Source organism: Cheilinus undulatus, linkage group 3, assembly GCF_018320785.1.
Source record: "Cheilinus undulatus linkage group 3, ASM1832078v1, whole genome shotgun sequence".
NCBI lineage: Eukaryota > Metazoa > Chordata > Actinopteri > Labriformes > Labridae > Cheilinus > Cheilinus undulatus.
Window position 1 is genome coordinate 37816319 of NC_054867.1, and position 15569 is coordinate 37831887.

At 39.0% G+C, this 15569-nt stretch overlaps 1 protein-coding gene across 1 annotated transcript in view; it reads right to left on the reverse strand.

The window, feature by feature from the left end:
- Window positions 1-15569, reverse strand: part of myg1 (myg1 exonuclease) — a 35545-nt gene that overhangs the window by 18964 nt on the left and 1012 nt on the right. The window contains exons 2-5 of the mRNA XM_041777944.1: window positions 15320-15432; window positions 8645-8804; window positions 7468-7617; window positions 1594-1716 (exon numbers count right to left, since the gene is read on the reverse strand). Of these exons, the coding sequence (XP_041633878.1) occupies window positions 1594-1716; window positions 7468-7617; window positions 8645-8804; window positions 15320-15432 (546 nt within the window). The remainder of the gene's footprint in view (window positions 1-1593; window positions 1717-7467; window positions 7618-8644; window positions 8805-15319; window positions 15433-15569) is intronic.

The following is a 15569-nucleotide window of genomic DNA, read 5'->3' on the forward strand; positions in this document are numbered from 1 at the left end:
AACTGCTGCAGTTTGGACCTTAGATGGAACATACATATACTATCAGACAAAGAGACAGGACAAAAGACTGTGTAGGTACCCGGTACCCCTGTACAAGAATTATGGATCTCTTTCGAAAGGGTCTAAGTACAAGCTCTTGCTTGCTCAGACAAAAATGGCTAGTAATTGTTGAAGAGCGAGGAGACACATCAAGTCATCTAACTGCCTACATCTAGGCCCTGCTTCCTTTGCTGTAGCACCTGATCAGATAACCTGAACAGGATACCATCGTTGGCCATGCCCGTTAACAGCAGTTCTCCACTTACTGATCTCGGCTTTTGGTATGATTGATGGTTGGAAATTTAGAGATATGGACAATAAGTTGTAAGGATTTGTTTAATTTAGGGGCTAGACTAGAGCAATGATTAGACATGGTTGCATGCAGCTGCTCAGCTCAACTTTTGTGTTTACATTACTGCCAGTGGGAGTTTAAGAAATCTTCAGCTATGGAATCAGCAGAGCATTGGTGACTTATGCACCAATGCGCCTTAGCAGTCATTGACCCCGCTCTATGATTTTACATGGTGATCTGCTTCCTGCTGAGTTGCTGTTGTTCCTAAACTCTTCAATTTCCAATACTATCACTTACAGTTGATTTTGGAATATCCAGCAGGGATGAAATCTACAAACTATCATATTACAAAGGTGGCATCCATCACAGTGCCACACTTGAAGTCACTGAGCTCTTCATAACGACCCATTTTTTTAATCACAAATGTTTGTAAATGGAGACCGCATGGCCAGCTGCTTGGTTTTATACAGCTGTGGCTACGGGTCAGATTGAAACACATTCATTCAATAATTAACAGACGTGGCCAAATACTTTTGTCCACATAGTGTACCTCTTCTCATAACAAAAAAAGGAGGGTTGCAAAAGCATCTGCAATTTTTGTTTCCTATCATCTAAATTAAGGCCTAAAGAGGACAATCCATTTCAATCAGATTTGTATTCGATAACCTTCATTTGTTTCTCTTATAAGTTCTGTATTTAATCAATTTGGTTGCTTTTCCCCTGCTAAATTTGCAGCAAATGTCTAACCCTGCATTAAAGTTTAATTCATGATTATTTATTTTTTTAACATCTTAAGGACCGTGGCTGTAAGGTTTAGGTGCTCCATCAGAGGAAGAAGGGTGCCCCCCCCCCCATAGGCAGTTAGATAACGGGGCATGTGTCCTTGCCACCAGCTTAAACAATCAGAGCTATTTTTGTCTGATTGACCACAACAAGAGCTGATGGAGAGCTGTTCCAGTACTTCATGTACAGGAAGACCAGGCTCTATTTTGGTTGATTGCTCGAGATCTTGAGGAATTAACTAATTACTGAAGAAAACCATTTTTTATTCCAAAATAACAAGATAAATAAGTGTTAAATATGGTTTCCTGAGATTACGAAATATGCCAGGGTGTAATGCCAGTTTCTTTAGTTGACTGCAGCCCTCTGGTAAATTGTATGTGGTCTTTTTTTAATCTTTTTGTTTGTTTTAGAAGTTTTGGGGCTGTTAAGTTGGTATTGTTCAGTCTGAGAAATGAAAAGTATATATCAGGTGAGATTACCTGATGTCGCTCCTTTATAGCCTTCTCCACAACCTCCCGAGCTGGTAACCAGGAGGACTGATAGTACTCCAGACGGTCCAGGAACTCTTCCCCGACCATCTTCATCGCCTTCCTGAAACCCTCCTGTGAAAACAGGACACACACACTGATATAATGGCATGTATAGGGGCTGACAAGACTCAAGATGTGATGGGAAAAAAAATCAAGTTCTTCTGACTTTAGTCACCTCTTTTATCGCTTCTACAGCTGGCTTGATTTCCAATTCACTTTAATGTCAAAAACATTAAGTGAGACTGAGTCCTGGATTAAATGAGGGCGATACAGTCTCACTAATCCTGGCTGCACTGCTTCATCAGATCCCTGTCATGTCGTGCACAAAGCCCAATATGACCTTCCTGTCAGAGTCTCATGAGTAGAAACTCAAATGCCCATTAGAAGAGACACAACCTCTCAAAAACACCTGCACACACTCAGACACGCATAAAAAGTTTGCCAGGCAGCATCTGATTGCAGTGGGTGCAGCTCCTCTGAATTTTCACACTTGTGGATGGAGGAGATGAAAATCCTCTCTGGTTTTTCAATTATCACCAACAGCCACTGCGATCTCGGGATCACTCTACCGTCATCTTCTCTGCCACTTTTCAATAAAAGTCTTTCAGCCGTCTTGCAGATTGAGATTGTGGCGAAATTGAAGGAAAGTGCCAGGATAAGAATAGTAATAATGTGAAGTGAAATGTGAGGAAACAAACAGGTGAGCTGCTCCTCTGAGACACACCCAGCAATGGTAAAAAACATGAGGATGTAAACATATGAGAGTCAGCGGAGAGCAGGAGCTGTTTCCCTGCAGGATTTTCCTCGCTGCACTAATGAGAGATGGGAAAGTCACACTAGGTGGCTGTCAGGCTTCTGTTGTTTTTCTGAATGATTCTTAAAAAGCATCTCTGGACACAGACTGCTGAATTGCACAAGACATGTTAACCCCAACATTGTTAAGCCAGCTTGTATGTTTGTTTTAATGCAATTTTCCCTTTAGCTAGCTCTAAAAATGAATGGAAAACAGAATAAGATGCATCTAGTATATATAACCTGGAAAAACATCTGTGTTGAGACCACAGACTGTATAAAAGAAGTGGTTAAAATGGCCAATGGATGTCACTCATTAATTTCTGCACTGACATTTTGAAACCATGTTTTTTTTTCATTTTGCTGTCTCCACCAAGTTTTTTTCTTTTCTTACAAGATGTCAAAATACTTACAGGAAAGGTTGGCTCTTACTCCATGTAAAAAAAAATCAATTATATAATAAATGTTGTAAGTAATTGAAGGACAACTAATTGTAATATAAATGAATCCTAAGGTAACAGATTAACAGAGAAGTAGGCTCATTTTTCACCAGTTTGACTTCTTTTAACAACTAAGAAAATTTGCCCTCTGCTGGCCAGTGATGTTTGACTTTGGGAATGTATGTCAAATTATGATCATTCAAGCAAACAGTTAGCCTTAAGCTATATCCAGCCAGTCCTTTTGGCGTTTATCCAAAAACCAGATTAACACCCAAGGTGAGTAAGCCTTTTCTGTGGTGGAACCTAAGCCGTAAAATGATTTACCTCTTGAAATGTAAACATCCCCCACCCAACCAATTTTAAATCATGCCTTAAAACTCATTTTTATTCTTTGGCTTTTACTTCACCACGGCAGTTGTGCAATCTCTGTCCTTTTATGGGTTTTATTTTCTTAAACTTTGTGTTTTTCTGGCTTTTATTTATTGTTTTTATTGTGTTTTCTATTCTATTATTGATTTGATGAAGTTCTTATTTCTTTTAAATCTTCTTCCAAATGTTTTTATTTCTGCAGTGTCTGTGTTTTTACTGTGCAGCACTTAATGTTTTTAAAATGTGCTATATACGTAAATAAAGTTGATCCGATTGAATTGGTTTACTGACTACACCAAAAGCTCTAAATATTTAACTTGTTGCTTGTAAAGGTAGGAAGATAGCACAAGGGTTCAAAAACTACCTGATGTGTGTTACTATTTTTACATATTTTACCAAAAGCCCCTTTTTTAAAAACCTGATTCCTACTGTGAAAAATCCCATTGTTAAATATCAAGATTCAAAGTAAATAAAGGTGCATGAGGGCATTCTTGTCAGGCCTTATCTATGCTCTCTGAGTCATCAACCTAAAGGTTAGCTGAGTCATCATTCAGTCATTGTTTTGTTGTATTAGAGCATAATTTAAGGTTATTTATATTTGCACTAGCCTGTTCTGATGTCATTTGGGTTTTAAAGTCCTCTTGGTATTTAAAGTTCAAGTGTCGTGTCTTTTGTGGACCATGCTGGATTTAAGATAAGCTGAAAAAATAGTTAATAAGAAAATTAATCAGCAACTACGTCGTTTTCAAGCCAAATACTATATAACAGAGACAGCCTCCTCTATGGGACTACTTGTCTTGTTAAATCTACAATTTTAGAGAACTGGTTAGACACATAAAACCAAATTGAACATAATTAACAGACACGAGTTTGGCCTTCAGGAAATATGGTTTTCCTTCTCCTTTCAAACATTTGATTTACCAAACAATTCATTTATTGACAAGAAGGAAAGCTGTTCCAGCCTTTGAAATAAACTTTACATGCAAACGAAGAAAAAAAGAAAAGAATGACTGCTAAATAGTTCTGATATGTAGAGAGTCATTTTCTTTTCTCCTTCTACAGACTCAGTAAAGACCAAGGTGTCTATGAGTTACACTTCAGAAACCAAAGCAGTGGTTAAACACGTATTTACTGCATCCACAGGGCTCCTTCAAACATAAACATGAAACCTATAATTTAGACGGACAAGCTCTTATGGAAGGACAACCTGCTGCACAGTATGGATGTGAGTCAGAGGGGTTTGCTATGATCCAGGATATTAGGACGTTTACTTTATTACAGAGAAGCTGATTTAGTCTCGCTGTTCATAACTGTTTTACTACTAACACATATGCTCTTACACACAATGGCATGAAGTGTAAGCTACATTTTTTTTTGCTGACATACATGTCATTACCATCTAAATTACATGAGAGTGATTACATTGTACATTGTGCATTCACCCCCTACCTGATACCTGAAATATCTAAACATAAAACAAAGAGGGTTTAAACTAAAGATTATGTTAATATAGATTATTCTGTCAAGTTTTTAAAATAATAATAATAATAATAATAATAATAATAATAATAATAATTGACTGACAAATGGTCAGTCTATCTTTTAAAACACAAGATAATGCCTTAAAATGTACTGATTAAACAAGAGAAATTTAGTTTACCATCATAAAAAAGAAAAAAACATTTTTTTCACATTTTGGTAGGGATGCAGTATGGTGTCGATACCTAGCCTAAGTACTTCCACCCATAAAACATTGCAGATACTGCACTTTGTGTCTTTTTACAATATGATATTTGCCTGTTATTGGTTGAGCTGGTAGGCAAAATTTTAGTCATGTCTGCAGTTTGGTGATACATAAATAAGCAAGGATGACAAAAGTGAGCTGAATGCAAACTATGCACTGATAAATCAAAGAGAGGAAGGGTGGGGAGCATCTGATTTAAAAAGAAAAAAAAGCTCACTCAAAACAATTTTAAGACCTTTGACAGTATCATTTAGTAGAATTCATACTTTTAGTTGGTATCAAAAACTACAGCATTACTAGTACTTGCTTGGTCTAAAAGTGTTATCCATGCCTCCCTACATTTTAGAATCTGTTATAAAATAATATTAATTGTTTATCTCTTAAAAAAAGATCAAGTAAATGAAAACAAAAGCTCAGGGTTCAATTAAAGCTATTTTAAATTAAAGCTAAGTCTGTCCCGTCCTAGCCTAGACAGTGGAAGGGACATGTTACTGACTGGATGCCAGTATTAAATTAATACTATTGTCCACAAATTCTCTCAAATAATATTTGTAGTGCACATTTTGTTAAAAGAAAGCTTAGAGAGCTTTTAATGTCAGTATTAGATACTTGCAAACGCTAGCAAAGCCTGTGTAATGGTTAAAAAATTTGACCATATTTGCTGGTGACTATCAACTGAATGTGATGTTGAAAACAGACAACTTGTCTCTTTGTGCTGTTTCTATTGAAAACATGTCCAATGAGCATATTTTGATATTTTCATCAAATACTGGACAGCTTCATTGGCATCAAGGCTAAGCTATGCTTTAACGATGCACAATATTGCCGAAATGATTTTGACCTTGGTTGATATTAGCATAATAGGATAATTAGTGGTATCAGGTCAGGTCAGGTATGGGAGCATATGCCAGTTCTGCACTTAGCTGCATCAACCTTGGTCCTGTAGAGCTCTGGACTCCTGATGGCCATGCTCCAGGTCCGCACCAGGCCCATGCCCTATCTCTCCAGGTATCTCCCAACTTTCCCTTCAACAGTGCACGTGGTCACTCCTGTGTCTGGACCAGCCCACCAGGTCACTGTCACTCAGTATTCAGTGAGCTGGATCAGGCCCAGGAAAGTGCACCAGGTACCCATAATAGCACAGCTGCCATTCCCGCATCAACCAGCTGCTTGCTCTCCTGAGCTCATCTGCATTAGACACACAGTCTTGCCAACAATTCCCAAAAATGCAACGAAGAGAAGTTGTCAAAAAGGAGTCAAGCACAGACACAGATTCGACAGCAGCATCCAAGGCATCCCCAAATGCCTGGGTCTTTGTTTTGGTCCAGGAGACGTGTATCCCCAATGCTTCAGCCTTTTCACTCAGCAAGTTAAGAGCCCTCACATCTACAGTCTCTGCATGGACCCCGGCATCATCAGCAAAGTCCAGATCAGTGATCTGGACAAAGCCAAATTAAAATCCAGAGTTCGCTGCCTCTGTTACCCGGTAATAGCAGTCATGAGAACCAGTATTTTGGCTAAAAAAATCTGCCTATATCAGCTGTAAACATTGGTTGTACAAACAAATAAGTTAGTGGAGTTTTAGGCTGGACCAACAGACCTACATCAGCTGAAGTCTTTCTTTATCCATGATCGTTCCTTACACTTTGAATTGTGCGTTTAGAAGTGCATTTAAAAAATACCAGTATGAATATTGGTATCAGCTAAAATAATTTTTTGTAAATATCAGCATATCAGCAAAAATCCCAAACTGTGCATTGCTAGTATGCTTGAAAATCCCTGCCTGTGAATACACACCTCTTTCAGTTCAGTCTTCACAGGTTCCTCTTTGTGAACTCTCTCAAGGTGACTCAGCTTCTTTAACAGAGTCACTGACATTTGTGCTAAGTAGGCTAATTCTATTATGTTTCTCTCTGCTATTTATATGGCTCCTAAATATACTTCTAACATTTCTATCAGCTAAACTGCAGAGCAGCTTAATGTCAAACACCGGTACTTCTGTCATCCACTGTAATGAATGACATAGCAGTCACATGTCTGCACAGAGTCACTAGTAAACAGCTTTGTATCCTTACAATTTTGGCAAAATGTAAGTTTTAATCAATGTTTGAAATAAAAAATGTTTCAATCTGTCTGTCACCTAGTGTTCCAAAGGTATGTTTATGTTGCTTGCTGCTTTTTAATAGTTAAAACCGGATGATAGTTTCAGCTTTAAATTCAATATTTCTTTCTATAGTCCTAGACGTAATTTCAGCTTTTCTTCTTTAGAAGCATTTTCGTCTTTTTATGACTCCAACTATATTTAATTTCAGGATTAATATCAGAGATACAGGCAGAGTCCCACATGAATTATAATATCAGATTTTTCTTTTCAACAATTTTCCTTTCTTCTATCACCCTGATACATGACAATCATGCTGCAGCATACCAGGCTGCGTGATAACTGTGGGAAATAATGCTCGCTCACACGTCCCTCACCTCGGTGTCCTGACTCTTGCTGTTCCAGCGCGGGTTCAGGTGGGCGACACGTGCGCTCAGCGTGGTGGAGACAGAGTAGCGGGCCTCACCATCGTACTGCGAGATGCCGTTGTCTACAGCGTCCACCTCCTCCACAAAGTTTTCATACAGCTGCAAGGATTAGAGGAAACATGTGACAGGAGTTTAAGAAACTGTAATCACCAGAGATCAGGGTGTTTTATGTTTATGCTCATTCTAAAGAGGGCCAATTGACAGTAAAGCCTGCATTTTCAGGCCAGGGAGGTTAAGAAAACTTTCAGGAGAAAGGGATTTACTCTGATTAAATTATGCTGATTGAAGTGGTTAAAGATACTCAAGGCTTACGCACACAGTTAGTTCCTCAAAAAAACAGATTTTCAAACTGCCTCTTTTTCTGCAGTTCACAGAAAAAAACTCAGAAAGGAAGTAGAAGAGGAGATAACTTTAGGCATTTCTAGAGCTGGCAAGTCCTCAGAGCAGCTGAAGGTCAGTCGGCAAAGAGTTGACATTTTACAAGTGGCTTACAAGTGGAACTAAACTTTGGAGAAAAATGGCGGTTCAGTTTTTCAGAACTCCCAAAGGACAAAATACGTCCAGAAATTAATAAATCCCTAGCCGTGAGTAAAAGGATTACTTCAGACTTTAAACAAACCGACACGCCAAAAAGTCAATGATAACATGAGCTCAAAGTGCTAATATTTAAAGAGACATAGGGCAGGGGAGGGCTTGTTCTGTGTGCTGACGCCTCCCGCTGGTCCAACCGCCCAAATCCATCCCTCTTCTTTTATTTCTTATCACACTTTACTGCTCACTGTCTGATAAATGTGAAATGCCAAATTGTAGATGTAAGCTAAAAGCATTCAGGATTTTCCACAGTGCAGCGTGAGTCCTGCTTTAACAACAACAGTGGATAAAGTGCAAAGAGATTACTGTCCTAAAAATTCAGCATCATTCATCTCACTGAAGAATTAACATAACATTCCGATTTTCCTCCTTGTAGACTCCTCCAACTTCACGGTGAATATGATGCAAAGGTTCAGCCCTGTCTGCACTTAAGGGAAGCATCAGTTCCTAACTGAGTGTTTGTGTTGGGAGTAAAACACAATGGTTGCTAATTCCCTGCCAGCAGTAAAGCTGTCGTCCTCCTCCCTCCTCTCACCTTGTCATAGAGCACCTCCAGCTGCCTGTCGTCCTCCTTCAGCTGTGTCAGCTGGGCCAGCAGCTGACGACCGAAGTGGAGGTAAACCAGACCTGCTGAGCTGAGCTTGGTCACCCACGGCTTCTCCGGACGCAGACTGTTAAAATTATCTGAAAAGGACCTGAACGGAGGGGAAGCCATTTAGAAACAGGAAAAAAGACATTTAAACACTCAGAGTGTGCACTGTTAACAGTGAGACAACTTTATTTCTGGTATGTACAACCATCTTATGACACCTACAACTCAAACTATACAGTGCCTATAAAATGTATTCACCCATTCTGATGTTTTGCCATTTCACTGATCTCATAAATCAACTATGGTCAACATAATTTGGCTTTCTGTGAAAACAGATTTCAATAAAGTAATGTTAATTAACTAAAAATGTTTAATGTAAAATGCATGAGTCTCAATAGGTCTCAATCAGGCTTGCACATCTGAACACTGCAATTTTACTCCATCCTTCTTTGCAAAACTGCTCAAGCTCTGTCAGATTGCATGTGGATCAGGTGTGAACAGCCCTTTTCAAGTCAGGCTTCAAATTCTTTCTTTGATTGAGGTCTAGGCTTTGACTCAGCCACTCCAGAACATTCATCTTGGTGTCTCTGAACCATCTCTGTGTAGCTTTCACTGTATGCTTCAGGTTTATTGTCTTGCTGGAAAATAAATCGTCATCCAAGTCATATGTCTCTTGTAGACTGAATAAGATTGTCCTCCAGGATTTTCCTTTATTTTGCTACTTTCACTCTACCCTCTACCTTTACAAGCCTTCCTGCTGAGAAGCATCCCCACAGCATGATGCTGCCACCACCGTGCTTCACAGTGGAGATGGTGTGCTTGTGATGATACGCAGTGTTTGGTGTCTGCCAAATTTAATATCTTGTCTGATGGCCAAAAAGCACCATTTTCGTCTCATGAGACCAAAGAACTTTTTCCACTTGACCATGCAAACTCTAGTTGACCTCACATATTTTTATTTAATTGTCATTACTTTGTAGATATCTGTTTATACTTTGAAATTGGTCATTTTTTGTCAAAAAGCCAGATTATATTGACCATTTATAGAATCAATAAAGGGGTTAAACATCCAAGGGGGTTAATATTTTTTATAGTCACCGTAAGAAACTGAATTTGGAGGCAGAGTGCAAGTTATTTCTTTATGCATAAGCAGGTTAATAAGACACATTTTTTACATTTGGAACAAAAATCTTCACACCTTAGAAGCTTAGACAAGCAACTTTCACGAAGAGATGCTGCTCAACTGATATCTGCACTGAATACGAGGGTCAAGGCTTTGGAGATAAAAACGTTATTGTGCTGCTCATAAACAGAAACCCACATATTTCTCAATAACTGGACTTTTCAATAAAACGTCCCAATGTGCTTCACATCACCATACATATATATCAGATGCCAATAAAACAGATCTGACCCATAATTCCTCTCAGCTGCAGAGAGTGAGTTTTCATGTACTAGAGGGGGGAAATCACGCTCTGCTATGTTTGTGAGCATCCTTGCACATAAATAAAAGCCACCGGAGGTCTCTCTCTTCAGCCACGTGCTGAGATGGGTGGGCGCCAGCACCCAGCCACCGCTGGTCATTTAATTCAGGCCTAATTAGGATGCTTGGGCTGCAGCACAGCGGAAAACCCACAGTCAAATGAATGAGTGACATGCGAGGGAAGCAGGGGGTAATCACAGCCATTAGAGGGCTAATTGGCCAAGCTGAGGCATTTCTATGCTGATTATCAGGAGGACGGAGTGAATCGCAGAGAGGAAGAGGATACAGAGAGGGAGAGTGGCTGGAAAAGATATGCTTACTGAAGAAAAAGTCAAAGCGTTTGTGTGAAATCAAAGATGGGCACAGCTCTATATAGCACACAACTTAATTAAAGGTGGGTGGAGTTAAAACCAAGAGAGGTAAATGTGCCTATTCTTTAATCAAACTATCATATAACGTCCAAATAAAACCAATACTGCCTCTGCCACTGTTAACATCTGATCGCTCTACCTACACTGAAAGAATGGCTTTATTTTTTAGTATGGATTGAGTTTGTGAAATGATGTTTCATTCCATAATGAATGCAATCTATGACGAATTTTACTGCCAATTCTTTTATCTACGTTTTCTGAATAATGAGGCAAAAATGGCTCATTTCACTACAGGTTTGAGCAATTTCTTGTCATAATGACCCTGGATGGTATTTATTTCATTTAGTCTGAGCTTTTTAGTCATTGACAATGTGTCTTGGACCGCAGAGGTTTTTCTTCTTTTTTGTGAAAACAGCCAAAGTTGCTCCCTTCTAATCAACGACCCTTCTTCAAACCATCTTTTTCTCTATGACCTTATCTATCCCCACTGGTCAGTCTAACACGGATTGAGAAGTTCCACTCTAGACACTAGACACAAACATTGTCAGGCCTTTAACGCAGCAAAAAGACTGTTTACATTAAGGAAGGTCCACCGTCATAGAAAATTCTGGATTATTCTTGGCTATTCTGTTTCCGCAACATGTGATATAGAATGTGGTGCCCCACAGGGAAGCACAAATAAAAACAACAAGCCATCAAAAATTTAAATGGTTTTTATTAAAATGCTGAGTTAGATGTTGAGCTAAGTCCTTGCTTCTAGTATTGGGGGCAGCAGTGGCTCAGTCTGCAGAGACTTTATTTGGGAAGTAGAGAATTGTCCGGGTTTCTTCTCTTTTCAAATGATCATTTCGCAGAGCTTCTCCAAGCCATTTTTGACGACATTTTAGATGGCATTATAGGAGCACATTGTGCCCATACAACAATATGTCCCTTTTCTGTGGAAGTCTAGGGTGCAGATAGCCTAGCTGTTGTGCCCCATGAATGTGGGCGGCTGGGTTTCAAGTCTGGCCTGTGGCTCCTTCCCTGCATGTCTCTCCCGTTCTTTTTCATCCCTGTTTCTGACTCTATTCACCATCCTTTATCCCTTAATAAAGGTATAAAAAGCCCAAGAATATCAGGGGTGGGAGAAAAAATCAATACGCTATAGTATTGCGATATTTTGTCTGGTGATATATCGTATCGTCTTGAATCGTCCACCAAGTATTGATGTTTTTCCAAATTTTTTGCTAATATAAGTCTATGATAATGGAAAAATAAAATCAATTTTTTGTCCAGTGAGGTTGGCAGAGGTGATGATTATAGAGTAGAAGAAAGTTACAACAAACATGGCAGCAGCAGGGGAAGGACATTAGGAATGCAAGAAGGGCACAAATACTGCAGAAATATGTCATACATGAGGGCAAGACTAATGCTAAATCAGCTAAACAGTTGAAAAAACGTTATAGATCGCAATATATTGCAATACATGGTATCCCAATACTCAATGTATTGCAAAATGTTTAAAATTGCAATAATATTGAATTGGGACCCAAGTATTGTGATAATATCACGTCTTGGGGCCACTAGTCATTCCCACCCCTAAAAATATATCCTAAAAAAAAACAAAAAAAAACCCAAACTGTTCAGTCTATGGATATAACCATGAGTTTTGTGCTTATATATGATGATGAATTCATCATTGAATAATTCAAATACATCTGCAGATGATAATTTTATAAATACAAGTACATTACCACAATGGTTTAGGGATTTAAAACCTATTTTTCCCCCTTGTTTTCTCTTACGTGACCTCTTACATTTGTTCTTTTATGTTTTTCACTTCTTAATACTATGTATCCCATGTTGTGTGTAATTTTGTTTCTCTTTAGAGCAATTTAATCTTTAAAAGTAAGAGAGCCAGTTTTAATTTGGTCCTGTGATGACAGTGCCACCTGTTTAGGGGATTTCTTATACACACTTTGGAGAATGCTTTAATAATCTCCCAGGACAGTACAAGATTTTCAAGGACATTTTGCTTCTTCTCTGATTTCTGTATATTTTCTACAGCTGGGAAATTAGTCAGCTGTTTTTTAGGTTTTCCAGGATGTGTGGGAACCCTTGCTAATTCAAGTCAGTGAACATAGGAATGTATGCTGGGCCTGGTTGCTAGACAATGTTAAAGTATATATTAACGTGTCACCTGTAGCATTTGTAGCAAATTAATTTACTCATATGCTGTCCATGCAGCTATCTTTTGTGGTATCAAAGAAACATAGAACCAATAGAAGCAACTACATTCATCTGTTACTACAATTCAGTATTTGGTTGCCAGGGAAGATCTTTGAGGACATTTCTAGTGTAAGTTCCAAAACGTAATCCATGCCAGATCTAATCTGTTTTGCTCCGATAACCTCTAGTCAGAGTTTAGAAAACCTTTCCTCAAACCTTCTTGGCCACCCGACTACTTCTGCCATTATATTCACTGCTAAAGAAAAAAAAAAAAAAAAGCTAAAAGTCCACCTGCCACTCTGTGCCTTTTACGTAAGTCCTTCTCTTATCCCGTGTTCTATTAGCATCTTCTCCTGCTGACTTTTAACATTCATTTGTTCTCCTAAAAATACTGTTTCAGGCATTGATTGGGAACAGGCAATGCTTTAAATGTATCAATTTAGCACCAGTGTCAGAAAAAACCCAAGCAATACCAAACCCTAACCTCTGAGTAGTTTAGGCTGTTTGCAGTCTGCTATTTTTGCTGATTTAAAAATAGAAATGGTCTAATATTGAATGTTCCTGCCGGTTTAAAGATGGTATTGATATTGTTATCTTAGTGGTTCAATATTTCAGGTTTATAATTCTCATATTGTGGTCTGACACTCCTCATTGAAATTTAATTAATTTCATTCCCCTTATTTACAGTCATCCTGTGATGTTTTTGTGTTGCTGTCAGCTTCATCTGTATACTGTCACAGTTTGAAGAAGTGCTATTGAAATGAGAGCTAATTGTCCCCGTTGCCCACGTCAGCTCCTCTGTTACTTCTCACAGTGCCCGGACCCTCATACAGCCATCCCTACCATCACATTCATCGTGCATCCTTCAGAGCGTGAGTGACAGACACACTCTCCTGTGGTCCCTGACAGCGCCGTGGCAGCCTCTGTGCCTCGTGAAACAGCAGCGGGGGGGGGGCACTCAATTGAAGGAGCGCTAATTATCACTAACCACCTGCCAGGAAGAGAGCCCTAGCATATCTTTATCACCGTGGTCATGAGAGCTATCGCTGATTATCATCAGGACACCGAGCAGACGACATCTGTAATAGGTTGATGATTCAACGTGATGAGAGTTGGAGGGAAGGCAATCATGTGGAAGGAAGTTTAGCAGGAAGTCAAGTTTGAGAAAACATGGAGCCTTTTCCTTCCTGATCCACAGATAATGACTATTTAATGGACACATCATTCTTTACAATTTCTTTATGGACAGAAGATTAAGATTTGAGAAAAAGACAATCACAAACAGAATGATTTCTACAGATATCTCCAAGTTAGATACTATTTTATCCAGAGCCTGAACAGGCAACATCACTTCTAGACTTTATAAAGGCATACTCCAATCAAAGTCAGATATAAAGGGATCGTGGGGAAAAAGAGGGACATTGAGTGTTCTTCTGGAACATTAAAATGACATGGCATTACTTTATGATCAAAAAATCCTTAGGCTGGTAACATCCTTATTCAAGAAAAAGAAATCAACCCAATAATTCAATAAATTGAGCATACAGCATTAGTTCAGGTAAGCTATGGAGACGAGCACTGCTATATAAATGACATCAGCTGACAGTCTGTCGATTCGCTTCTTAGCATGCGATTGGCTAATCGCACTCATGCTGCCTCTCTTTGCTACTCCCTATGCTATCCACTTTTTGCAACCTCCCTCCACCCCAGCTCCTCCTTTACTCTGCTTCTGACTTTTTCAATGTCATTCTGTTGTCACTGATGCCTGCTCTGCTGTGGGTTTATTGGTGCTTCTCTCCCTGTCTCAGGCTTACTTGTATGCACAGGAAGACCAAGAACGAGCTGTTCCTGCTTGATGCTTTCCTTGAGGCTTGTGGAAGGGTAGGGGGATCCTAGAACAGCCTCATCGTCAAACATAAAATAACAGCAATAAGTACAAACCAATAACTGCTAATAAAGAGAAAAATATTTAGGTGGTCCTGACTGGACTTCAGGTCTACACTTTTAAATGTCTTATTTAAGTTTAAAATGCCAAAAGACAAAGAAATGTCTAGTATAAACCACAGAAAAGCACTCAAAAACCCAGATGGCAAAGCGGCTTACAATCAATCCAACATTTGTTAATCTGGCTCCAGGATATATTTGGCCATTTTGGTTAGAAAGTCATTTCAGTGATAAATAAACTTTCAGAGTACTGGCCAGTTAATTTTCCAGTCATCCACAAACTAATTTAGGGACAGTTTAAGCTGCAGCTGGTGCAAATATATCCTAACACTAATATCTGCCAATGCTACAACTGGTCTTCCGTGCAGCAGACACCATGCAATGTGACAGCATAAAGTACCTCAGTTTACAAGATTAATTCTGGTGACTGGCCCAATTACACGGATAACCAGCACATCCAAATAGAATGAACCATTGTGAATAATATTAGTAACGCTTTAGACACGCAGCTGCGGCATATCACAGTGTATACAACATGAAAAAGGTCTATTACACTAATTTACAGTTTTCGGGTTATCTCTTTTCACCAGAAGATTTCTTTCACAATGGTACCTCTGATGATGGTCGTATCGATGCCTTGTTGGGTTAAACTCTCCTCCAACATCCACGACAATGTCACACTCTGACAGCTGTGCTGGGTCCCTTGTCCGAACGATCTCAGCATCCTGTGCAATGAAGACAAAGTTTAGTAGATATGCAACCATCAATCGTTTTTTTTTTTTTTTTCAGGACAAAGATATCTGATATAGCATTTTATGTAAACTCCTCATTTAGGTTTTCAAAAACCTCATACCCTCTTTCA